Consider the following 27,004-nt stretch of genomic DNA (forward strand, 5'->3'; position numbering starts at 1 on the left):
ATTCTGGAAATAGCCCTTTACAAACCAAGCACAAATAGAAACCCAGCAATACCAACCAAATTGTTGCCATTTTCTAAATCAGCTTGCAAAATGTAAGCAATGCAACTTCATCACGTTGAATATAAACTGTATTATTGGATTTTTGAAAGCGTACATGACAAAAAAAAATTTGGCATGCAAATCCTGGATTCACAGACTCCATGTCATACTGTATTTTTCGCTGTATCACTCAATGCCCAAGTGTTGTTTCAAAGTCTATGGCAAATATTAATGCGCCTTCATGCATAACATTTTTGCGTTCATAAGATTCTTTTGCAAAGTTCATCATGCTTTAGAATTTCTTAGGCATTTCTCATAAGGTCTATAGGACTTGAAAAACACCATGGGATGGGGGGATACATGCTTATAATGTAACAAAAAAAACCTTGTCATTGTAGTTTATTATCAAGCATTTAAAACTGCTTAAAAAAATTTGTGAGGGGAGACAAGTCAAATACTGAGAGGATAAATTTGACATTTGCACAAACAAGTGAAATAATACAACAAAAGTGGTGCAAATATATGTCTGCGCATAAAAGGACATTTCAATTCTTATGGTTAGAGCTGACCAACATGTACCAAATTTATAGCAGTGCCCCTGTCCATCGCATCATGAAATGCTGGGGCCTTTCCCTAACATGTGCCCTTGTGTTTACTCCGCTCAGCCAGAATGACAAAGATGAACAAAAATAAGTCAAGACTTCCATTTGAAAACAAATTAATATTTCCATTCTTTATGTCTTTTTTTTTTATTTCTGTCTGGTGTGTCAAAAAGTAAAATAAAATGTACCTAGCAAAGCAGGAAAGATATAAAATGCATTGTAGCTTCAGGACCAAGTATTTTATGTTGAACTGGACACACAATGTAATCGTGACAGCAGATTTTTTTTTTTCTTATTTCACCTCGGTTGCAGCAATATTAGCAATCAAATATTTGGCACCTAATGCGTCAGTTTCCATTAAGTACATGTGGGAGTTGTAACATTTGTCACTGGGGGAGTACACGTCTGCTTCCTTTATGACCCTGACCAATTATAAGGAGGAAGCAACATAGAAGTGTAGAAGGACCTGTGATGATGTCATCAGGGTCAAATGATTTGAGTCCACAGGTCCTGTCATACAGAGTGTGCAGCCTAAATAAGCACAGAAAATACATTACACAGAAGTGTGAAGCTATTAAAAGCAGTTAACATTTCCAGACCTCCTGTGCTGTGTGCATCTCCAGTGCTCATTTAGGTTGTACACACTGGGTGCCAGGACTTGTCATCAGGGTCACATGTGACCCGAGTCCACATCATCATAGAGCCTTCTGCACTTCTATGTTGTTGCCTGCTTATGATTGATCAGTGTTATAAAGGGAGGCAGAAGTCCATGCTCCCAGTGAAAAATATCTAACACCACCCACTTGGACTTAGCGGAAGTTACTTCATTAGGTGGCAAATATTTAATTGCAAATCTCTCTGCAACAGAGGCAAAATTTAAAAAAAAAAAAAAAAAAAAAAAAAAATACCCCAAAACTTTATTGTACTCGGCAGGATTTTATAAGCGCTCCTCACATAAGGCGAGCTTCAGTCACAAATATCAAATTAGAAAACGGTGTATTGAAGACTAGAATACTATAAAAGGTAAATTGCAGCTTATACCCCATATTATGGCAGGAACACCCAGACTGATTGTTCATCTAAAATAAACCTTGATCTTTCGTTTGATTCAGCAGAACCCTATAGGGGTAAAGGGTCATCATAACACTGATGCAAAAATCATGTTGCATTAATAGCCCGACTAGCCTCAACCTAACACTCTTCGTAAACAGATCCATGTAGGACCATTCATTTAATGTTGAGGACAGGGTCCTTTTCTGTGTGAATGGGAAAGTCTTTAATTTCTCAGAAGCATTGTTATGAATATACAGATTTAGACTCCATGCACATGATTGCATTACTACTTCAGGCAGGAGCTTGTATGCCAAGAATGGTATTATATCCTGTTCAATGGAAAATCTTTTCCTGCTCTAAAGGATTAAACACCATAGAGTGAGAAATCATGTTTAAACGGACTGAATGTCAGCACAGAATGACTTCAAACCAAGTACAGGCGATCATGGCGGAGCCAATCCTTTAACTACACATTCCCCATCTGCTTGTATTCCAGCTATCTCTGCCCTTTTCCGGCTCTAACAAGCCAGAGCAGTCAATCAAAGAAGAAGGGGGTATAGACAGAGGGAAAACAAGCAGGTAGGAAGGTGTAGTTAAATGTTTGGCCCTGCTGTTATGCACTGAGCGCTTGTACTTGGTTTGAATATACTGGGCCAACAGAGAGTCCATTCAAGCCAACAGAGTCCAAAAAGTGTCCTTTTCGCCTCTGTTGGCCCAGAATGTATCAGATATACTTTTTTTGCTGCATCGAACAGCACTGCAGACTGCACAATTCCATACAGGGAGGGGCATTTGGTAAAAACCATATACATTATAAGAGTGTCAAACTGAAGTCAATGATTATGTGCTGAAAGATTGTGGTAAATACTAAGGCTATGTGCCCACGATGCAGAAATGCTCCAGATTTTTTCCTGAGCGTTTCTGCATCTCCCTGGCAGAAAAAACGCAAACGCATGCGGATTGTACATGCGTTTTTCCTGCCAGGGACAAGCGGATGTGAAGCGTTCTTCACTTGCATTTCCGCATGCGGGCTGACAAGCGCTTTCCAAGCGATTTTAGCATCACTTGGAAAGTGCTTGTCAACTTGATCACACTATATAAATCCATGCAAACAGCAATGTTTAAAAATAAACCTATACTTGCCTTTTGATGGCCCCCGCAGTCTTGCTTCGCTCCGTCCTCCCTTGCCGGCAGCTCGCGAACACTACACTGAAGGACCTGCCGTCACATGACTATGACGTCAGCGCAGGTCCTTCAGTCCACCGCGATCTGCCGGAAAGGGAGGACAAGCGCAGCGGGGGCCGTCAGAAGGTAAATATGATGCTTATTTTTTATTTCATTCTTTTTTAACAGGTTCTATGGTACCCGGGTCCGGAGGAGAGTCTCCTCTCCTCCACACCCAGAAACCATCTGCACATTGAAACGCTTGGATTCCGCATGTACAGATCCAGTGATGCAGAATCCAAGCGATTCAATGCAAGTCAATGGCGGCGAAAACGCAGCACTTCCGCAAAATAATTGGTAGTGCTGCGTTTTTTTCCGCAATGATAACCCGCAGCAAAAATTTCCGCAGCATGTGCACAGCACATGCGGATTATCATTGGGGAACATTGCAGGCCTTCTACCATGCGTTTAAGCGTTTCTGCAGCTGCGGAAACGCTTAAAAAACGCATCGTGGGCACACAGCCTAACTTGCAATTGCATAAAATGTAATTTGACAAAACATTTACCTGTGCCTCCGCTTGCGAGAGTGTGAGAGTGACCTTGAGCGGGACCTAGACTTGGAAAATGAGCGAGATCTTGAGCGGGAAACGGAGCGAGATGACCCCGATCTGGACTTTGACTTGTTTTTGGACATCTTTCAAATCAATCCTTGCAATCTAAACAGAGTTTGAAAAGCATAGTTAATACATCAATAAAATAATTTGAGTTCTGACTTTTATACCCAGATTAAAACATACATAAAAATTGAGGCTATGGTGAAAAAAAATCTTTTGAACCTGTATTTGTATAAAAAAAAATGTTTGATTTTAAGAAATGTCTAAGTGCCATATTCAATGTGAAAAGCAACCAGTCTTCCATGCCAGATATACCATGTTTACAATTTCAGTATAATTGAGCATGTGCCCCATGCATCCTTAGATATACCAATTATAATTTCCAAACAAGTTGATGGGTGTAGTAAGTAGAGGACATTGATTTAAGGTTCAAAAGTGGCAAATATTTGCCTTAATTTTCTTTCCCTGCTGCTCCCAAGTAATTTTTGTAAATCCACCTTTTCATTTAGTGTTAATTTTTTTTAAGGTCCTGTGAAGCTTCACAGGATCTCTGCCTCTGGGGTATGTCTTTAGGCTGCTCTGCATAATTACCTTGAGGACAATGCCCCTTAGGTACAGACTATAAAAGTAGCATTAAGAAGAAAAGGCTCATCTCTGAAACCATATTTCACAGAATACAATTTTATTATTATAATTATTAGTAGAACAGCAGGAATAATAGCAAAAACTCGCCAATTCCGACCTGGTGACAGGTCCTGTCAGTTAATGTCCACCTTTTATCTCTGTGCTCTTTGGTCTAATCCAGGGGTCTCAATCACGCGGTCCCTGAGACAATCGCGTCCAGCGAGCCAGGGACAGCTGACGTCAGCACTTCTTTTCACTAAATGTGCGTTATTGCCAGGGGAGCGAGATCAGGTGAAAATAATTTTTTTATGTGTGTAAGGAGCAGCTGAAAGGGGGACATTGTTACAAGAAGGGGGACATTTTTTTAAGATGGGACCAGGACGGGGACCATTATTGCAGAATGAGGGACATTATTACAGGGTAGGGACAATTATTAAAGATATTACTACAAGATGGGGCACTATTACATGAAGGGGGCATTAGTACAGGCTGAGGGACATTATTACAGGCTTAGGAATATTTTTACTGGACACGTGACATTATTGCAGGATTGGATACATTATTACAGGATGGGGGTAAGAATTACTATGTGGAGCAAAATTGAAAAACTTACTGTATGGGGTCGACTGGGGGTATATATAAAAAAAAAAAAAAAAAAAAAAGGAAAACATTTAAAAGAAAATGTTAAATAAAGAATGAAAAAATAATGGAATAATATTTGGCCATCAAAAATACTGTTCTATGTAAAAATTAAAAGGAAAAAGGGAGGACCTGTATCATAATCCATATGATAAACACCATTAAAGCGGTTGTCCAGTACTTTATATTACCCCCCCAGGGCCCCTAAGGATTTTTGTAAATACCTTCTGCTGTTGATAATGCCTGTGAGTGGCGCTATCACTGGCCGCTCACAGGCATCACGTGACCCCCGGCTGCAGCCAGCTCTGACATCCGCTGATATCACGACAAGTGCTGGCAGCAGCCGCGGGTCTCTGTCTTCTGCGTTCCACAGTGAATGCCAGGCTGTGGGCGGGGTTACCCCCCGCGTCACACCCGGCATACACTGCGCTCTCTGCCTCTCCCCATTCATTGGGAAAGCATGTGGTGGATGCTGGGTGTGACGTGGGGGGTAACCCCGCCCACAACCCAGCAGCCACCGCGGGGACCCCAGAGCCGAGTCACACCTCACTTGTCGTGACATCAGTGCGGGGTCCCGTGATGCCTGTGAGCGGCCAAGGATAGCGCCGCTCACAGGCAGTATCTGCAACGTAAGCAAATTACAAAAATCCTTAGGGGTCCCGGGGGGATACATTGGGGTGTGTGTGTGTGTGGGGGGGGGGGGTAATCTAAAGTACCTGACAACTTCTTTAAAAAAGAATAAAAAACATGCCAAAAAATAGAACATTATGATCAAGAAGTCATATAGAGAAATAATGCCATCACTGAAAACGTAATATCTTCTCCGGCAAAGGATGCGGCCCTTCATATTCAATTTTTTTCTATGTGCGGCCCCTTTACCCGACTCAGTTTGAGACCCCTGGTCTAATCTGTATTGATTATTTTCTCATCTTTATAACACTAAGAGTTCCTTTTTACCTAAATAGTGATTTAGCATTGACTGAAAATTTTGGATGCTCACTACAAGGAAAACACTTGGGAGCACACTGCATTTGGTGATTCGGTTCAAAAGTATAATTATATGCAGAGCAGCCACAAACCCATAACACAACCAGTTCATTTTAGGAAACCTTTCTAGAAGGCCTACAGAAAGGCATAATCACTACATGCAACCAACATGGTTTTTACAGGAGTGCTTATTCTTAACTCAAACTTCACCATACGCTAGAAAATGATCTCAAGACAACCATATTTTTAATGATCTAAGCCGATCAGCTACTCACTCCCAAGTCAGTAACTCGCAAGTCAAGGCTTCCAAAAGCCTCATCTGTGAGCAGCCCTTGAGTAGTATTAGGCTCTGTTCACATAATGCCTGAAGAATCATGATCACCTGTGGTGCCTGCCACATCCCACTGACATCATTAGGTTTGCCCAGTTACACTCAGGTGGCCAGCATTTTGAATGGAAAAATAGTGCTGCATGCAACCTCCACCACAGATGTGAACAGAGCCCAGCAGTATTACTCCTGTCACTTGACAAGTGGATTAATTTGCTGCTAAACAATTAACAGCTGACCCTAGTCAAGTTACACCTTCCTTTCAGGACACCATTTTACAACCAGCGTTTCATGAAATATTTACAAACTATCACCTGTTTAACAACTAATCTCTACTAATCCTGGGTTCCTTACCCTGCAAGTTATTATAGGAGCACAGCTGTACCAAAACAGATCTAGTAGTCAACGCACAGAGAATGAACTTTCACAGAGGTCATTACAATGATCCCAACGTAGTTTGATATGTGCGACTAAGCAAGGCGTAGGCAATTTTCAGATCAAACCAGAAATCGCTTTCTGTTTCGCACATACCACCTAAAGTATATGGTGGAAACCTCAAAGATACCCTAGGATTGTTAGTTCATAGGGAGCACAAGTATTTACTTAGACATGCCAGGAGCGGTGCAAAAGCACAATTTAGTAGCGAACAGATCTCAACCCGCTTTGAAGTAAAGTACCATAGATCCTTGTTTAGCTGTAACTTTCCTTTTTTTTTTTTTTTTTTTTTTTTTTTACTGCTGGTCAATGGCTACATAATGAAGATGAAAATCAGGGCGGTGGAGTCGGTATAAAATGGATCCACTCAGACTCCTAAAATATATAATAAATTGGGTACAGTAGTTCAATGCAGTTTGTGGGGAATATTTTTTCATAAGAATTTGGGAAAGTTATGAAATGTCCTATAAATGTCTGTCCTATTCCTGATCTAAGGGTCTAGACTTTTAGCTGAGATGAATCTGTGCTACAGTAAATTTATCACTTAAACATGAGCCATGTATGAGGGAGTCGGAGTCGTGGAGTTGGAGTCGGAGTCGTGGAAATTGAGGAGTCTGAGTTGGAGGTTTGGCTTACTGACTCCACAGCCCTGGTGAAAATAAAGAACTGCTCCAATGAATCTCTAGTAACTTTTTGTCTGCCAGCATGAAGTGCCAACTCTTGTAAAATATATTAAGGGGTTGTCCGGCTTAGAAAACTTATTTTTAATATAGCATTAGAAACCTTTAACTTTATGGGTATGAAATGTAAAATAATTCAACTTACTAATATACTTTATTACTGAATTTGCAGCAATATTCTGGTTTTAGCGCCTTTCTCTGGGTTTTGGGACTTCTACTTTAGTCCCCTTATAGGCAGATCACTTCCTTCCCTTCTGTTAGTGACATGATGATGAAGAAGGCTGTTTGTCTGGTTCATTTGTCCATCACAGCTAATTCAGTGGAAAAAAAAGGAGGGGGGCTGCATTGATCAGCACTCTTTCTTCTGCCCTACTATGGGCACTGGCTTCAATTTCCTTCTTCACAGGCACCACCCAGCCATGCAGAAGGAAGTTGAAGCCAATGCCCAAACAAGGGCAAAACACTGCGCAAAAGCAAGAGCAGCGGGCCAGAGCTTTCTAGAATGGAGACTGACATCCCACATGCAGGAAGGGGATCATTTTACATACAGAGGCATTGCAAAACAAAACATCAGATCGCACTGGGACCAATGTTAATGGGGCCACACACATGTCCAATTTCAGAGCACTGACAATGGAGAAATGTTGTTCTCCATCTTCTCCGTGTGCTCCGATTCTCTCATCTGAGAGAATAGGATCACACTATGCTCACACTGATCAGTGCTTGATCAGAGTGTCATTTGCATAATTGGGCCGATTCTCTTGGATGAGAGAATCTACGGCCGTCTGACCCTAGCCTTAAAATAAGCTCTGGAAGCAGATTCTCGGGAAGATTTCCATCCCTCCCAGAGATTTTAACATCTAATTTACATGTTTCAGAGAAATCCACATTTTTCTTAAGTCATGGGATAGCAGATAACAAGGTATTATTTTATTCAACTTTCTATGACCTGCATGCTCATATAGTCAGCTTGTAGAGTTGATGTTTTGACAGATTCCAATAAAAGCGAAACTTTGAAGCAGATTTGTATAGATATATGAGCTAGATTAAACATATATTTTATGATCGTTTCAGGTTGAGTAGCCTCATTTGTTACAGAATAATCACAATTCCTTACATGATACCCCACACAAATAGAATTACAAAGAAATAAGCACTCAAACAAATGATAGGCAAAGGCTTGCACGTCAGGGTGGCTGCCATTCCAGTTAGCGAAGTTGCCGATGGGTATGTACATATTTTTCCATTTTTGATTGTTTCAATATATGATTTATATACTTTTTTTAAACTAGGTCCTTGTGGGGGTAGTCTATTCAGACAGGATAATGTACAATCCCTGCTATGCTATTCAGCCATGTAGCTCGATCTTAAAGGGAATCTGTCAATACACATGATGGGCATACAGGTTATAGAAATGTGGATCTATACTTACCTGTATGGCCCATATTAGCGGTTTGGTTGCTGTGTAATAGCTTTTTTATTGAATTATTTCTGCTAAGCTTCGCGGGCCCTGTGACGTGCAGTTCCCGGCTGGATCCCGCGCCTGCGCGGTTTCCTCTGTACGGACAGCGCTCTTCTCCCTGCGGTTAGTGTAGTGCTTTGCAGCAGGGAACTTGTGCGCAGGTGAGTCACTCTTCCTTCCCAGCGCCTGCGGACAAGTTCCCTGCTGCAAAACACTACACTAACAGCAGGGAGAAGAGCGCCGTCCGTACAGAGGAAACCGCGCAGGCGTGGGATCCAGCCGGGAACTGCAGGTCACAGGGCCCCGTGCAGGGGAGGTGGGGCGAGTATGGAAATAGGGCTAGTAGGCGGGTATTTCTTGGAGTTTACAGGGGACACGAAGCTTGGCAGAAATAATTTAATAAAAAAGCTTTTACACAGAAACAAGACTGCTAATATGGGCCATACAGGTCAGTATAGATTCACATTTTTATCACCTGTATGCCCATATTAGCAGTCTGAAAAGTCCCAGGAGGTGACAGATTCCCTTTAACCTTCAGCTGGTATACAATAGTCATTATTTCCTCAATATTATATTCTTATATGGTGTGTATCTAGTTTATTTTTTGCAATTATGCTTACAATTAAGCATACATTAAATTCTGTAATCAAACTACATAGACTTTGTTCACACGTATGCAAATTAACTGACTGAATAACCAAAGTGCTGGTTTACAACCATCAATATTTTCATTACTATGTACTCCTTTTCTCCTTCAGCAGGGTGTTTTTGTTTGTTCATCTCACCTCATTTTTAAAGAGTACACTTCAACTTCTTCTTGTCTCTACTTTTTTAGTCTCTTTAGCATCCTAGAATCGTCTGATCGCTTCTTCTATACACGGTTATATTTCATTATATCGTTAAAATGATGTTCTCCTCTACAGCACAGCCAAAGGCTGCTAGTCCCCAGCTGCCATGGAAACCCATTGACACCCCATGGTGGCTGATATGAGCTGTCTGGCAATCGTGCCATTTAAAGATGACCTGCCACCAGACTAAAAGTGAATAGTTTTTGATCTTATTTTATTTATTTATTTTACTCTCCAGAGTATTACTTTTATTATTTTATTTTTTATTCATACGGTTTCAGAGATATGTTGCTTTTTAAATTTGTGTTACTTTTTATGGTCTTTTCTAAGAGGGGGTTTCTCACAGGATTCTCAATACATAGTACTTAGCACTAAATAGAGGTCCATATCACTGGAACAGAATGGCAGATTGATATAAAAAAAAAACAAAAAAAAAAACAACAAATTGAAATAGTCAGAAGAGCAGTGGGAATAATAATAAAAAAACTGGCCACTTTTTACATGTTGATAGGTCCTCTTTAAATGCAACTGTCAAGCCCTTGTTACTGTTACAAAAAGATGCTGGCTGTGTATCGCAGCCGGCATCTCCTCTCCCGTGTATGATGCAGGCTCACCGGCCCCTGATGTGTGACATACTATTGCATCACATGTTGTGAAGGGGTTACATGAAACATATGCTCAATATACCCTGATGTGAAACATGGATATTAGGCACATAGGCTACTAAGATAATCACTATGGGGTCCCACTGCTGGAACTGTGCTACGTTCACAAAACCAAATTTTCAGTCCGAGAGCTGTCTGTGAATAAAAAAAGAAAACTGATATCTTTCAGACCAATGTTATTCAATAGGGCTATTCAGGTTACTTTTTTATAGACTAAATGTTCACGTGAAAGGGGGAAAAAAAAATGTACTAGTCTCTTCCGCATATTCAACTCTATAGGTGTACCAAAAAATAAATAATCAGCTCCCATACAGATCAACTGTAGAGCTTCCCATTTCATAGGAAACTATTTAGTCTTGCAGATTTTAATAACTGCTTATTTATAAAAACATATGCTCTATAGATGACTGTACAGAAAAAAAATCTACCGCTATTCCTGGAGGAAAACTGGACAGTTATTTATTTTTTAATACGCTTAGCCTTAAAGTCTGCGGACTCTCCATGGAAAAGGGATCGTCTAAAGTGGATAATCCCTTTTAAAAGATGACCTTTCAGCTCTCCTGGCATGTTAGTTTAAGGAAACACTGGTACTGGAGCATTTTTTTACATCTCAAAAGTGATGGTTTGTCAGGTGTTCAGGAGTACCACCAGTGTTTGGACCACTCACTGGTCAGAAAAATTACATATCCTAGTAATATGCTTTGAAAAAAAAAAAAAAACACAGCTGGAAAAGACTAGGGAGAAATAAAAGACTACTAGAGTGATGGCAGTAAAAATTCTTAAATAGTAACGATGCTTTTTTTTTTTCCTTCCATAAATCAATAAATAGTACAAGTGAAAATAAGAAAATGTAGGTAAACCAAGCAGAGAAGAACAAGGAGAAACCAGGGAGTGGACACCACTTAAAAATGCAGAATACAAGTCATCATGACCAGAGAGGTGTTGTTCTTCATGTTACATACACATGCCTGTTTATTCTTAATCTTACATCAATTCCACCTGAAAAGTCCTGGAGACATCAGACATGGAAAAGCAAAATCGAATACTCATTAGGGTACAGAACACAAACGCATTGCTACGATTTTGTTCTTTATAAAAATTTCCTAATAGCCCCATCCCCTCAGTCTTCATTTTCTGATATTGTGCAAATTCTACATTCTGTTGCACGTCTGTTGCAAGAACAAGTCCAAGATTACCCTGCTTTCTACAACACTGAAGAGTATTACTGGTATTTTTTATGCCACATTTAGGAGTCATAAATAAATCTTTTAGAGCTGGCATCACACAGAGACTTAGTTGGATATTCTAACCAGCCTATCAATAGTCCATAAGTGAAACAGTGAACATTTAAAAAACACCCACTCTGCCACAGGGGTAAATATCTATTTATTCATGAGGCCATTGCTCCCTTGAGTTTATGCCAAGCTTAAAAACAGCAGGTGAAAGACTGAAACCTGTTTATCACCTGTTTACCCTAGAGATATTGGCACCCACCTGGGGACATAGGGTGGAACAAACAGCCTGAGGGGACAGATGATATCCAACAAACTATGATAAGCCACGTCAGATAAGTGATATTACAACTAAAAAGCAAAACCAAGCATTCAGCTACAACTGGCATTGTTTCTGCCACTCAAAGGGTTAACAGCATAAATCAGCAGGACAATGCCTTTTGTCGGGTTTAATAAAACAAAGCACAAAATGTTTTAAATGACCTTTAATGCGCTCTGTTAAACCGCTGTAATTAATCTGGGAGGCTTCAGACATTATGGGACAATGTTAAAGAAAAACTGAAAAAGTAGAAGAGGTTGTCTACCTTTGGGCACAGGTAGTATAAAAAAGCCCCAAAACAACTCCTTTAAGAATGTACCACAATTAATAATTCACAAAGGAAGGTCCATTACAGTATAAAAGCAGCTTAAAAAGATAATTGCATAGGATCAGAAAAGGTTGCAATATCAAACAGAAAAAGATGTACACACACATCATACAATTTCTATTCGTATGGGTATGTTATGTGAAAAAAATAATTAGGAAATACATGAGGAATATTACATTAAGACAATATTCTCAAGGGGCGAGCAATTAAAATGTATATTATTAAGAGCTGCGCGTTACACATACACACGGAAGACCATGCTTCGGCAATAAGGATATAGACAACCATGTGCCTGTTAGTCAAGCAATATGGGTTTTTGCAGCATAAAGTTTGGCTACAAGATATATTAACCTGCACGGGCTTGGGGAACTAAAGTAAAACCAGCAGAAATAGTAAAGGAATTGTACAGATTAACTATACAATCACATAGTGTGAGAACACAGCCTAGGAAAGTTTACAGAAATTTGGGGAAAAAGTAACAATTAACAAGTATTTTTAATCATAGCTAGGAAAGGTTAAAAACATGTACAAACTCATAATAAAACACAAATTATAGAGGCAGAAAACGTCCCAGAACTTACAGTGAACATAGGAGGAATGATGCGAGATCCTCGCTAGTAGAACAAGAAAGGTTAAATTTCCTTCCTGGTTTGGGCTACAAAACAGTTTTGCAAATCTGCAGTTTAAACTCCACCCAGCCAGCTATTAAAGCAGTAGCACAGCCTGGAGATTATCCTCCATGGGGCATTAGAACACAAGGAGATTGGCAATTGTTTAGGAAAATCAATGATTAAGATTAATAAAGAATACGGTGTAAGTGCCTGGGAGTAATAAAGAATAGGCTAGGGTAATCGAATGTTATCAAATGGTGCTTTGTCTCACAAAGGGATATGAGAAACTGTCAGGCAGTATTGGCAGAACCATTATCTGTTAATAAGTACATAGTATATTATCCTGGTCGCTATCCCAAGAAAAATGACAGCCATGTGAAAAATTACAATAATATAATGGGAGATTTATTCACAATGATTTACCGGCAGATAGAAAAAAAACGAATCCAGCAATGAAAAATCCCATGCAGTTAATGTCTAAAAGCACGACATTACAATCTATGTGGAAAGCATCAATTCCACAACTTTATGGCTTGATTCAACTTCACAGGGTAAACTTGGTGGACCTGAAACTCTGCCCCATGCCCCAATGCTTGAAGATATGGCTGTCATAAATCACAAATTCTGCAGAGCAAGCATGCTGCAGGCTTTTTGCATTGTTCATGAAGAAAAATGTTGAAAAATTGCTTGCAAATATGGTTCAAAGAATATTTTTTGAGTAAAACAAAAACTTTATTCAACTTTAGCTTAAAGCATAAATTAAAAGAAAACCCATGCAAATACAATATTATGTGAAACAATGAATTGATTTTGAACATCATTACTGTATGGCTGGAAATACCACATCTCTAATTTTTCTTTACAGTTTTGATTATGAAAGGCATATGTTTATGACTACTCAGTCAAAATGAATAATAAATATAGTATCAATTAAATTTATTGCCCCATACATATGGTGTCACTATACAAACTAGAAAATATCAAATTATCTATATTGGCAAGTACGGAAGCCAAAGAGGCAAAAGTGACCACTTAAAATATTTGAACCCCAAAAAAAAGCTTTATTGGAAACAAATAATAAATATATACTAGAATAAAAAGGGGTACCTCATGTAATGGGAGGACACATATGGAAATAAATCTGCTCACCTAAATATACATCACAGCTGTATATATTCACCATTATAGCAGAGTACAATAAGTTCTTAATACAGCCTAGTGTGGCTCAGAGGCACAATACAGCAATATATGTAACAATATAAAATCTAAGTCTTACATTAAAGTGCCGGTGCAGTGAAGATGGGCAAGGCAGGCCCCGGTGTCCCACTGCCCCGACGTGCGTTTCATCTCGCTTCCTCAGGAGGCACGATTTTGAATAACCTGACTATATGTCTGGTAATGCCCCATCTCTAGTTTCATTTTTATTGTGAAAGGCATGAGTTTATGACTACAGATTGTCCTCTAGGTCTAAATGAATAATAAGCAATACTATAGTGAACAATACAATTGAAAATAGAACTGTGGCGATACAGCCTATAATCTTAAACCAGACGTTTAAATTTGTTAATCCAAGAGAAATACACTATTATCTTTGGGTTGACTTGTAAATATATGTGTATTTATGTGACTGGTCAATAAGAGGAGCAGACCAGCATTTGTATAACCCTGATTGTTGTCTCCTCTTTGATTCTGGAACAATGAATGTTTGCTAAATATGTTGATTAACGTTTGTGGACACTGTGGCTTATTGACTCACAAGACAGGAGGACAAACTAAGCAAATTCATTAAATACTCAAACAATGAGACATGAGGCTGTCCTCCCTAACCCCTTACCTGTGAATGTGTACTTGCAAGGACAACTAACTATTTTAAGGGGCATGTGCTTCTGTAGCAGACACACTTGGGACAGAGAATCAAGGAGAAGCAAGAGGACACTCATACGCTGTCACACCATCAACTTGGAAGGATGGCTTTACCCAAAGAGACACAGATTTGGATTCTACATGATTCCGGCCTAAGGGTACGGCCCTGACTGGAAAGATACAGATCTGCTCCACTGACCATCAGAGAGCCGATGGATATGTTTGGGGAGACCAGGTTGGGACGATGAAGTCATCTGGCCCCATGGAAACTCTCGGAGAGGCCAGGGTGGGACCCTTGGGTCTCCTGGTCTTGTACCTCGATTGACTGCTACCTTCCTAAGCTTACCGCTACCTCCTCTGTGGGGGTGGGGGGGGGGGGTGGGGGCACTGGTTGAGGTAGCTGGCCTTGGAAGTCCCAAAGTCACAGCTGTTCTATCCCAGGCGGGCGGAGCGGAAGGGTGAGGACGGTTACATTGTACCATCTTGGGTATTTGCTGGGACTGTTCCAAGTGTTTAGTGTCCTATTTTGTGATTCAATAAAGTATTGCCACGCTGTTTTACCCTCACCCTGTGTTGTCTGAGTAGAAATATGCCCACAGAACACCCCGGGTCTTCACAAGGACATTATACAGAAAGGACCATCAATTCCCAATATAAACTGGTAAAAAAAAAAAAAAATGAAGTTTTCATTTTTTCATAGTACCTTTAAAAAAAAACAGGTAAATTTGATTGGCGTCCACAAATTATAAAGCTGTTCTCCCCACAAAGCCCCCCTCCACAGTATGTCCCCATAAAGTCCCGTACAGAATATAATTTCCAGACAAATCCACTACGTATGTCCTCCCAAAGCCCTGCACACAGTATAATGTCCAGACAAAGGCACTCACACAGTATAAAGTCACCTCACAGTCCCCTACGTAGTATGACGATCCCACACAGCCCCCTACATAGTATTATATACCCACACAACAAGATTTCTCCCAAAACAACCACTTGCATAGTATTATGCCTCCACAAAGCCCCTTGCAAAGTATTAAGCCCTCAGTTTCCCAGATACCAGCGAAAAGGAGACATCAAGTGGCAAATGGCTGGTTTGGTGTTGGACACAACTGTATTCAGCCCATTGACTGTCGTAGTCCACGGGCCAAACCAGTACAGCCAAAGGGCTGCATGTGGCTCGTGAGCTGCACTTTGCCCAGGTCTGATCTAAAGGCTTTGTTCACACGTCGGCAAAAGTGAATGAAATTGAGGAAATATCATGCCTCTTATTCTTTGCAGTTTTGAACCTTAAAAGCATTTTTTCAAATCTGTAGCAAGAATTTTCAGTATTTTTCAGCCAAATGGTAAAGAAAAATAATAAAAAATTCACATTAAAATGCACCTATTTTACACATTTTTCCTGCCAACACTACAGTATTTGCAGCAGAAAAATCTGCTCACAATAAAGAAATGTTTCGCTCAGCTGATAAAATAAAGCTTTGAACTTTCTAAATGTGCAGACACTGAGGGTATGTGCACACTAAGTGCTGTCAGTGCTTTGAACACCGTATACTTTATGCTGCGTCAAAAGCGCTGCACGCAGGTGAATCCACATGTGTTCATTGAACCATGCGGATTCACCGCAATCAATACATTGCAGCGATCTAATTTCTCTTGCGGAGACTAGCGACTCTGCAAGAGAAATTGACATGCTGCGGTCTGGAAAGACGCGCCGCATGTCAGTGTCTGTGGGTGATCCGTAAGTGCATGGAGACGCATAGTGGGCATGGGATTTCTTGAAATCTCATCCACACTGCTTGTAATGTAGAAAGCTGCGGTTTGCACGCAGCGCATGTGTGCTGCGTCTAATCCACAGCGTTCATTGATTGTGTGCATATACCCTGAATACCATTTGGAAGGAAAATAGCACACATGAAAAAAAATGGTAATCTTGTCCAGCACTCAATTTTTTTACATTTCCAAGAAAAAACAAACAAAAAAAAACCTTATTGATCCATTAAAAAGATACGAAAAAAACGCACAAAGTTGAAAAACAGGTCATCCAGTGAAAGAATCCTGTGTGCATAGAACCTAGGAATATGTACGGTTCTTAGTCATGCCATGTTTTACTCCGCTTTGCAGCCACTATTCCATTATGTAGCCAGTTTAACATGCTCAAGCTGGTGAAAGATCGTCCAAATTTGATATTATATTTGCCTGCAAAATAATTTTATATTGAACGAGTGCAGTTGAAACAAAAAACTTAAATAATGGCAGAATTGCAGAGTTTTTTTCTTTTAAATCTTTTACTCCTCAAAAAACAATGTTTTTCAGTACACTGGTGAAATGGGTGAATGATTCAAAACTGCAACTTATACCACAAAAAAACAAGCCTTTATAAGGCCATGCTGATGGAAAAAAAAAAGAAAAAGTTATGGCTCTTGAAAGAAGAGTGAAAAAAATAGTGCAAAAATGGAAAATTGCCTAGGCATGAAGGGGTTAATAGTTTTTATAGCTATGGTGAGATTCTAATTACAGCAAAGAAATTTATGAGAATCTTAACAGAAATTATTGCCCTTGAAATATGTTCAAGTTTTTTAACTCCTTGTCAAAAACGGCTGTATATGGTCCGAAGTGTGCATTACCCGCTCCATAGATTGCATGTACTAGCTGTGTGATACAGACAACACCTGTCTGCAAATGCTGTGTTCAGAGCCAGCACTATTTGCAGAAATTTAACTCCTTAGAAGCTGCAGTGGTTTGCCAATGCGTTGTCATGTTAGCCGGGGCTTCACAAAGTCCCTGGGGTCTACTATGTTAATTACAGGGCTGTGGAGTCGGAGTCCATTTTGGTGGAGTCGGAATCGGAGTCGGTATAAAATGGACCGACTTCAACTCCTAAAATATATAATAAATTGGGTACAGTAGTTTAATGCAGTTTGTGGGGAATATTTTTCATAAGAATTTGGGAAAGTTATGAAATGTCCTATAAATGTCTGTCCTATTCCTGATCTAAGGGTCTAGACTTTTAGCTGAGATGAATCTGTGCTACAGTCAATTTATCACTTAAACATGAGCCGTGTATGAGGGAGTCAGAGTCATGGAAATTGAAGAGTCGGACGTTTTGCTTACAGACTCCACAGCCCTGGTTAGTTATGCATGCCAGAGCTTAACTTGATTTTTTTGGGGGGAATAACAGTTTATCCCCTACCCAATGGATGCAGGGCTTGGCTATTCCAAGCAGTACCATAAATTAATCGGATCAGAATAAGACATACCACGAGTCTCATACTCAGATTTTGATTTTCACAGATGTGTTAATGGATCCGTGAAACACTAAGGTGCCGTCCAATAAAAAATTGGGGCAGCAAATGGATATTTCCAATAGATATGTGAATGCAGCCCAAGACTGACAGATGGCCCATGAAATCCATACTCCAGCAGGATCTAGTAGGTTGAGATACATGGCAGACCAGAGACTATTGCTAGGCCTTTGATTGACATAAAAATTCACAGACACCCCACAGTCGTGCTGTGTAGGTTGCAATGGGCTGATAAAGGGAAAGCTCTGCCAAAGTCCTCATCTGTCTCTGCCACCACTGACAGTGGCAAGTGAGGGGTTAAATTGCAGGAATTGGTGAGAACTTGGCAGATGCAGCAGGAGCCCGGCCATATATCAGTCAGGCTCCTGCAGCTGAACACTCCGATACAGAAGCTGTATAGTGCAAGGACGTATGTATCCAGCAGAGCACAAAGTGACATATGCTCATTACAGATATATACATTAAATAGCGTTAAGAATGCACTCCAATTTGAGCAATTAGAATAAGATTTGCCATTACTCAATTAAATTGTAACTTGCGATGCTAATTTTATATAAAACACGATATTTTTTAAATAAAATTTTTGTTTTTCTATTTTTGCATTTGAAATCTGAAAATCTGAAAGAGTGCAGTGGATATGTGTGGTTAAATCAGTATAACACTAAATTATTTTTGGCTTCTATACTGACAGCCAAAAGCAACATTTCACAATCCAGTAATTATAACTTGTTATCAGAGCTGAATTCAAAGAATTTAGAGTAAAAAAAAATTACCTTTAGTATAGTAATGGAAATACTTCTGAGCAGTTAGCTCATGTAGAACACAGGTCTCAAACTGTGAAGAAAAATAAATAAATGGTTTGTAACAAAACGTCATTTGAACGGCTTTACTTAGAAGTTATTTTCAACTCCTTTATTTAGAAAATATTATAAAATACACACAAAAACACCAAATGCGCAATCTTACATTGGGTGGGAATGTATCCCAAATAATATGGAGCTATTAATGTCTGCCCCCTGGGGTTTTTGCGTTCCTCTTGATCAACTTATCAGGCTGTAGGTTGAACTCTATGGACTTAAAGGGGTATTCCCATCTCCAAGGTCCTATCCCAATATGACAATTTGAAAAAAGGGGAATTCAGAATGGGAAACTGCTGAAAAATGATTTATACTGGTTAGATGTGGCACAAGTGGTTAGAATAATACATATATTATCCCAATATATACATCTGGAATGATCAGTACTGCTTTTTTTCATATACATAAATGATGTCAGCAGCAATAGTAAACCAAGAGTTCACCCTGACCTACAGAGAGCCATCTGCCATAAATTTTCTTCTTCCAAAATAATGCAGGCAGTGTGATTATACCCTCCTTGTGAGGCCAACATACACCATACAATGTTTTTCATTGTAGATTTACAGCACTACAGGGCTAGCCAAGCTCTGAATAGCAGCTGCCGCAGAGCTTTTTGCACCTCATGACCAAAGTTCAAATCCAGTGAACAGTTTAGACTTTGCTTGGAAATAGCACAACTGTAATGACTTGTCATAAGACAAACACATGATACTGAAACTAGCTGCAGCTTAACTGAAGTTTATTCACATCTAAATTACCAACTATGCTCAGAGCATTCCTCTGACAGAACACACTATGCTTCATGCAGATACAGTCTCGAGGATCGGAGACTAGTGCAGTTTAATGCTAGAACAAAAATAAAGGATGGTTCTACACTACGAGTGGGCAATTCATTTCCCAAGGGGCCACGAGAGATCATGACTTGTAGAGGGTCCAACCAACAGACCAAACTTAATTCCGCTCATTATATTATTAGTGATGAGCGAACGTGTTTGGATAACATGTTATCCGAGCATCTTGGGCGTGCTCTGATAACATGTTCAAGTTCCTGCATGTTTGCAGCGGTATACAGCCTCAACACATGCAGGGATTGCTTAACAAACAGGCAATCTCCACATGTGTTGCAGCTGTCTAACAGCTGCAAAACGTGCAGCCGCAGGGGCTCAAACATATTAGCAGAGCATGCCAAAAATACTCGGAAAATACCACAGTATGCTCAGATCACACGTTACCCAAGCAAGTTCGCTCAACACTATATTATTGTTTAATACGAATTTCAAGGCTAATGTGCCCACGATGCAGAAATGTTCCGGATTTTTCCTGAGCGTTTCTGCATCTCCCTGGCAGAAAAAACGCATGAGGATTGTACATGCGTTTTTCCTGCCAGGGACATGCGGATGTGAAGAGTTCTTCACATGCATTTCCGCATGCGGGTTGACAAGCGCTTTCCAAGCGATTTCAGCATCACTTGGAAAGTGCTTGGCAACTTGGTCACACTAGATAAATCCATGCAAACAGCATGGATTTATATAGTGTGACCCCAAAGAATGGTTAAAAATAAAAAAATGAATCTATACTTACCTTCTGATGGCCCCCGCAGTCTTGCTTCGCTCCGTTCTCCCTTGCCGGCAGATAGCGGTACACTGCACGGAAGAACCTGCCGTCACATGACTGACGTCAGCGCAGGTCCTTCAGTCCACCGCGATCTGCTGGCATGGGAGGACGAGCGCAGCGGGGGCCATCAGAAGGTAAATATAACATTTATTTTTTATTTTATTCTTTTTTTCACAGGTTCTATGGTACCCGGGTCCGGAGGAGAGAGTCTCCTGTCCTCCAGACCCTGGTACCATCCGCACATTGAAACGCGTGGAATGCGCATGTACAGATGCAGTGATGCGTAATCCATGCGTTTCAATGCAAGTCAATGGCGACAAAAACGCAGCACTTCCGCCAAATAATTGGTAGTGCTGCATTTTTTTTTCACAATGATAATCCGCAGCGGAAATTTCCGAAGCATTTGCACAACACATGCAGATTATCATTGGGGAACATGGCAGGCCTTCTACCATGTGTTTTTTAAGCGTTTCTGCAGCGTTTTTGCCGCTGCGAAAACGCTTAAAAAACGCATCGCGGGCACACAGCCTATCACTTAATAATGGGCACAATTAAGTATGTTCCCTAGTTGCTACTGCCAAGACATTTTACAATGGGGCTTTTTGTAACTTGTATTCTTATCAGTAGCAGCTAAACAAAACCATATAATTTTATAAGGAAAACAGTAAATCTTACGTCTCCTATTATTCATTGTTTGTACTATAGACAGCTTCAAACACAGTATGCCATCCACATGACTGACAATTTATACATAAAAAAAGCAACCCTCAACCAACACCATTCACCCGCTACTCTGGTCTGTGCAGTGTTCGGAGCTCCGCAGTGGGCACAATGTAGAGGTCATTGTACAAGCTGCACTCTCAGTGGCACAGGCTCAATGGTGAAAGGGGGGTGGAGCAGACTGCTCCCTATTTTATCATTGTAGTCACCATTATCTTCAACTTGAGGATACAGATACTGGCGAAATTGAGAAGGGAGTCCTGACTGAGGCTGTGTGCCCACGATGCGTTTTTTAAGCGTTTCCGCAGCGGCAAAAACGCTGCAGAAACGCTTAAAAAACGCATGGTAGAAGACCTGCCATGTTCCCCAATGACAATCCGCATGTGCTGTGCACATGCTGCGGAAATTTCCGCTGCGGATTACCATTGCGGAGAAAAACGCAGCACTACCAATTATTTGGCGGAAGTGCTGTGTTTTCACCGCCATTGACTTGCATTAGAACGCATGCATTCCGCTTCACTAGATAAGGACATGCACACGTTCCAATGTGAGGATGGTACCCAGGTCCAGAGGAGAGGAGACTCTCCTCCGGACCTGGGTACCATAGAAACTGTGAAAAAAAGAATAAAATAAAAAATAAAAATTATATTTACCTTCTGGCGGCCCCCGCTGAACTAGTCCTTTCATGCCGGCAAATCACGATGGACTGAAGGACCTGCGCTGACGTCATAGTCATGTGACGGGTCACGCGACTGACGTCGGCAGGTCCTTCAGTGCAGTGTATCGCGATGTGCCGGCAGCCAGGACGGAGCGCGAAGCAAGACTGCGGGGGCCATCGGAAGGTAAGTATAGATTTATTTTTTACCATTCTTTCGGTCACACTATATAAATCTATGCTGTTTGCATGGATTTATATAGTGTGACCAAGTTGACAAGCACTTTCCAAGTGATGCTAAAATCGCTTGGAAAGCGCTTGTCAACCCGCATGCGGAAATGCAAGTGAAGAACGCTTCACATCCGCATGTCCCTGGCAGGAAAATGCATGTACAATCCGCATGTGTTTTTTTCTGCCAGGGAGATGCAGAAACGCTCAGGAAAAAATCCTGAGCATTTCTGCATCGTGGGCACATAGCCTGACAGACGGCCCCAATGCAGAGCCAGTGTCAGCCAGGGCCGTGGGGGGATGGGGTGAATGGTTATAGCCGCCTTTCTATACACAGAGCGGTAACTCAACCAGCGCCGGCACAGTCCCCGTGACAAACTGGGACGCTGCCTGGGAGGATAAAGGTAATTTTCTCCCCGCAGCGTTTGGCTATTAACCTGCACATAAACCCCATAACTGCTAGGTTCCCTTTAAGCAGTAAGCAGCAGATGTTTTTTAGCAAAGACGTGGTCAGCAATCTGTAAATTAAGCGCAAAGATTATGTCTGCTTTTAAAAGAAAAAACGTAACTAGTATTTAAACATCTTTGGTCAGCTTCATAAGTCCAACGTTTATGGTTCAATTCCAGCCGGCTGCAGGTATCTTGACCCGAACCCAACTGCATCATACATGAATATAAAACTGGCGAGTTGAGGTCAAGAGACCTGCGGCCGGTGCAAACATCGCAGTATGAAGTCAGACTGTGAATGCTGGAGGTGTAAAGCCTGCCTTATTCTCAAGCTGTTAAAATTTCTACACCCACTTATTTCTGTCTCTTCGTGCAGTGCCCAGTTAGGGTCCAGGAGATGCTCCCTGTGACCAAGCGACCGCCAAAGACAGGAAAACTGCTCATAAAGCTTGGTGTATGCACTGGAAATCTCTTCTACAATGTAAGCTTATGGAGCCTCGTTCTGACGCTCCATAGACTAACCTTGTAGAAGCCACTCTCAGCTCACAAACTGCGCAATGTGATCCGGAGAGTCAATCTCCGTCACAACTCAAAAGAGGAACGACACTGGATACCGGAGGAGAGAGTATATTAAGGCTGCGTGCACACGATGCGTTTTTCATGCGTTTCCGCTGTGGAATTTCCGCAGCAGAAACGCTTCAAATACGCATGGTAATCCGCACCCCATGGTCCCCAATGGCATTCCGCAATGTCAATGCAGCGTTTCTGCAGCGCTCATAAATCCGCAGCATGATCATTAATTTTGCGGAAGCGCCGCCATTGACTTGCATTGAGACGCATAATATCCGCGTCTGTACATTAGTACACGCAGATTATATGCGTTTCAATGTGCGGATGGTACCCAGTTCTGGAGGAGAGAAGACTCTCATCCAGACCTGGGTACCATTGTACCTGTAAAAAAAAAAAAAGAATAAAATAAAAAATAAAGTTTATATTCACCTGTCCGGCGGCTTCTCTCTGCTTGCCGGCAGCGCTTCGCCTTCCAGGACCTGAGAGGACGTTGCGGACATGTGACTGCAGGCTGTCTCGCGATGTGCCGGCAACCCGGAAGAAGCCAGGAAAAGCGCTGCAGCACACGCCGGGGCATCGGGGGTGAGTATAGCTTTATTTTTTTTTATTTTTACGGTCACACTGTTTAAATCCATGCCGTTTGCATGGATTTATATAGTATGACCTAGTTGTCAAGCACTTTCCAAGTGATGCCATCGCCTGGAAAGTGCTTGTCAGTCCGCATGCGGAAACACATGCGTTAACGCATGTGGATACGCATGTGAATCCGCATGTATTCTGCAGGAAAAACGCATGCACAATCTGCATGCGTTTTTTCTGCCAGGGAGATGCAGAAATTTTCTGCTTCATTTCTGCATCGTGGGCACATAACCTAACACACAGACACTGTACTGACATTTACAAATGTTAAGCGAATAATAATAAAAAAATAACGGGAGTGCTTCTTTATCCCCTTAATGACTGAGCTAATTTTGACTTTAATGACCAGGCCAAATTTTTGAAATCTGACCAGTGTCACTATGTGGTAATAACTCTGGAACGCTTCAAAGGATCCCAGTGATTCGGAGATTGTTTTTTCGTGACATTGTACTTCATGTTAGTCATTAACTTTGGTCAATATGATTAGCGTATGTTTATGAAAATATCAAATTTGACAAAATTTTTTGAAAACTTCGCAATTTTTAAACTTTAAATTTGTATGCCCTTAAATCAGATAGTTATACCACACAAAATTAATAAATAACATTTACTACATGTCTACTTAACATCTGCATCATTTTTTAATTTTTTTTTTGGGGGGGGGGGGGTTAGGAAGTTAGAAAGGTTCAAAGTTGATCAGCAATTTCTGATTTTTCTAAAAATAATAACTAAATTATTTTTTTAGGAACATCACATTTGAAGTGACTTTGGGGGGCCTGTATAACTGAAAATACCCAAAAGTGACACCATTCTAAAAACTGCACCCCTCAATGTCATCAAAACCACATTCAAGAAGTTTATTAACCCTTCAGGTACATCACAGGAATTAATGAAATTTGGAAGGGGAAAAAAAAAAATGAACATTTTACTTTTTTTTTTTTTCACAAAAATGTTACTTCAGCCCTAAATTTTTTACTTTCACAAGGGCAACAGAAGAAAATGGACCCCCAAAATGTGTTGTGCAATTTCTCCTGAGTAAGCCGATACCCCGTATATGGGAGAGAACTATTGTTTGGGCGCATGGCAAGGGTCAGAAGGGAAGGAGCACCTCTTCATTTTTTTTTTTAAATCAAAATTTGCTGGAACCATTAGCGGACGCCATGTCGCGTTTGGAGAGCCCCTGATGTGTTTAAACAGTGGAAACCCCCCACAAGTGACATTGTTTTGGAAACTAGAACCCTTAAGGAACGTACTTACATGTGTTGTGAGCACCTTGAATCCCCAGGTGCTTCACAGAAGTTTATAACGTTGAACTGTGAAAATTAAAAAATAAGGTTTCTTCCCGCAAAAATGTTGGCTTTGCCCCAAATTTTTCATTTTCACAAGGGTAATGGAGCAAAACAGACCATACAATTTATTTTGCAATTTCTCCTGAGTACACAGATACCCCGTAAGTGGCCAAAAACTACTTTTGAGGCACAGTGCAAAGCTCAAAATGGAAGACGCACCATATTGGAGTTCAGATTTTGCTGGAATGGTTTTAGGCTATGTGACCACGATGCAGAAATGAAGCAGAAAATTTCTGCATTTCCCTGGCAGAAAAAACGCATGCAGATTGTGCATGCGTTTTTCCTGCCAAATATATGCGGATTTGAAGCGTTATTCACATGCGTTTCCGCATGCGGGTTGACAAGCGCTTTCCAGGCGATTTTAGCATCACTTGGAAAGTGCTTGACAACTAGGTCACACTATATAAATAAATGCAAACAGCAGGGATCTATATAGTGTGACCGTAAAAGAATGTTTAAAAATAAAAAAATAAACCTATACTTACCTTCCGATGGCCCGGCGTGTGCTGCTGCGCTCGTTCCTGGCTGCCAGCTGATCGTGGGACACTGCACTGAAGGGCCTGCGGTCACATGACTGACGTCACCGCAGGTCCTTCAGTCCTGCCCGCAAGCACAGGGAAGGAGACCGGGGGCCATCGGAAGATGAATATAATCTTTATTTTATTCTTTCTTTTACAGGTACAATGGTACCCAGGTCTGGATGAGAGTCTCATCTCCTCCAGACTTGGGTACCATCCGCACATTGAAATGCATATAATCCGTGAGTACAAATGTACTGACACGGATTATGTGCGTCTCAATGCAAGTCGATGGTGGCAATTACGCAACGCTTCCACAAAATTAATGGACATGCTGCGGATTTTTGAGCGCAGCATAAACGCTGCGGAAAAATCCGAAGCATGGGCATTGACAGTGCGGCTTGTCATTGGGGACCATGGGGGGCGGATTACCATGCGTTTTTGAAGCGTTTACGCTGCGGAAATTCCGCAGCATAAACGCTTGAAAAAGGCATCGTGGGCACACAGCCTTAGGGTGTCATGTCACATTGGCAGAGCACCTGAGGTGAAAGAAATGCAGAAACCACCCCCATAAGTGACCTAATTTTACAAACTACACCTCTCAATGAATTCATCTAGGTGTGCAGTGAGCATGTTGACACCACATGTGCCTCACAGAAATTTATACCATTGGGCGTAAAGAAAGAATGATTAAATTTTTACCACTAAAATGTTTTAGCCCCAAATTCTTAATTTTTATAAAGGCTAATAGGAAAAAATGGACCTCTCAGTTTGCTGTACAATTTCCTTTGAGTACGCCAATACCCTACACGTAATCGGGAACGACTTTTGAGGCACAGTACAAGCTCGGAAGGGAAGGAGCACCATAATTTATTGCAGATTTTACTGTTATTGTTTGCGGGTGCCATGACCCAATGGGAGAGTGGACTTTGAGGGGCCTATATATTGGAAACACTCCAAAAGTGATAGCATTTTAGAAAACTGCACCCCTCAAACACTTTAAAACGGTTGTCGGGGAAATTTATCGGGAAATGTATTTTTTAACCCTTCAGTTGCTACACAGGAATTAATGCAAAGTGGAATGAAAAAAAAAATAAAATAAAATTTTAGCTCTAAAATCTTGCTTTAGCCCCAAATTTCTTACTTTTGCAAGAGGCAACACCAAAAAGTGGACCCCAAAGTTTGTTACCCACTTTTCTACGAGTGCGGCGTTATCCCACAAAAGTTCTGTTTGGACAAACAGCAGGGCTCAGAGCAGAAGGAGCGGAATTTTGGAACATAAATTTGGCTGAGATTGCAGGCACCATGGCACATTTCCAGGGGCCCTAAGGTGCCTACAAAGTAAGGTGCCTAAAAAGCAGAAATTCCCCCACAAGTAACCCCATTTTGGAAACTACACCCCTCAAGGATATTATCCAGTGGTATAGTGAGGATTTTGAACCCAAAAGTTACTACACAGAATTTGATAACATTAGGTCGTCATTAGTGATGAGCGAGTATGTTTAGTTAACCCTTTCGCTGAGTATACTAGGGCGAGCACCGAGTTTACAGCGTGCTCGGTGATATGTTTGAATCACTCCCGTGTGCATGATTTGCGGCTGTTTGACAGCTT

At 41.0% G+C, this 27,004-nt stretch overlaps 1 protein-coding gene across 6 annotated transcripts in view; it reads right to left on the minus strand.

The window, feature by feature from the left end:
- THRAP3 (thyroid hormone receptor associated protein 3) overlaps positions 1–27,004 on the minus strand; it is a 78,023-nt gene that overhangs the window by 28,990 nt on the left and 22,029 nt on the right. For 4 of the 6 annotated variants that reach the window (XM_073665912.1, XM_073665917.1, XM_073665913.1 and 1 more), the window contains exons 2-3: positions 18,569–18,629; positions 3,425–3,574 (exon numbers count right to left, since the gene is read on the minus strand). In XM_073665912.1, coding sequence (XP_073522013.1) covers positions 3,425–3,552 — 128 coding nt within the window. In that variant the 5' untranslated portion in view covers positions 3,553–3,574; positions 18,569–18,629. Of the gene's footprint in view, positions 1–3,424; positions 3,575–12,600; positions 12,741–18,568; positions 18,630–27,004 lie in introns of those variants that run through there. The other 2 variants (XM_073665914.1, XM_073665916.1) reach the window with 2 other exon arrangements.

Source organism: Phyllobates terribilis, unplaced genomic scaffold (genome assembly GCF_046119375.1).
Source record: "Phyllobates terribilis strain yellow unplaced genomic scaffold, ASM4611937v1 Scaffold_2__4_contigs__length_985480577, whole genome shotgun sequence".
Taxonomy (NCBI): Eukaryota; Metazoa; Chordata; class Amphibia; order Anura; family Dendrobatidae; genus Phyllobates; species Phyllobates terribilis.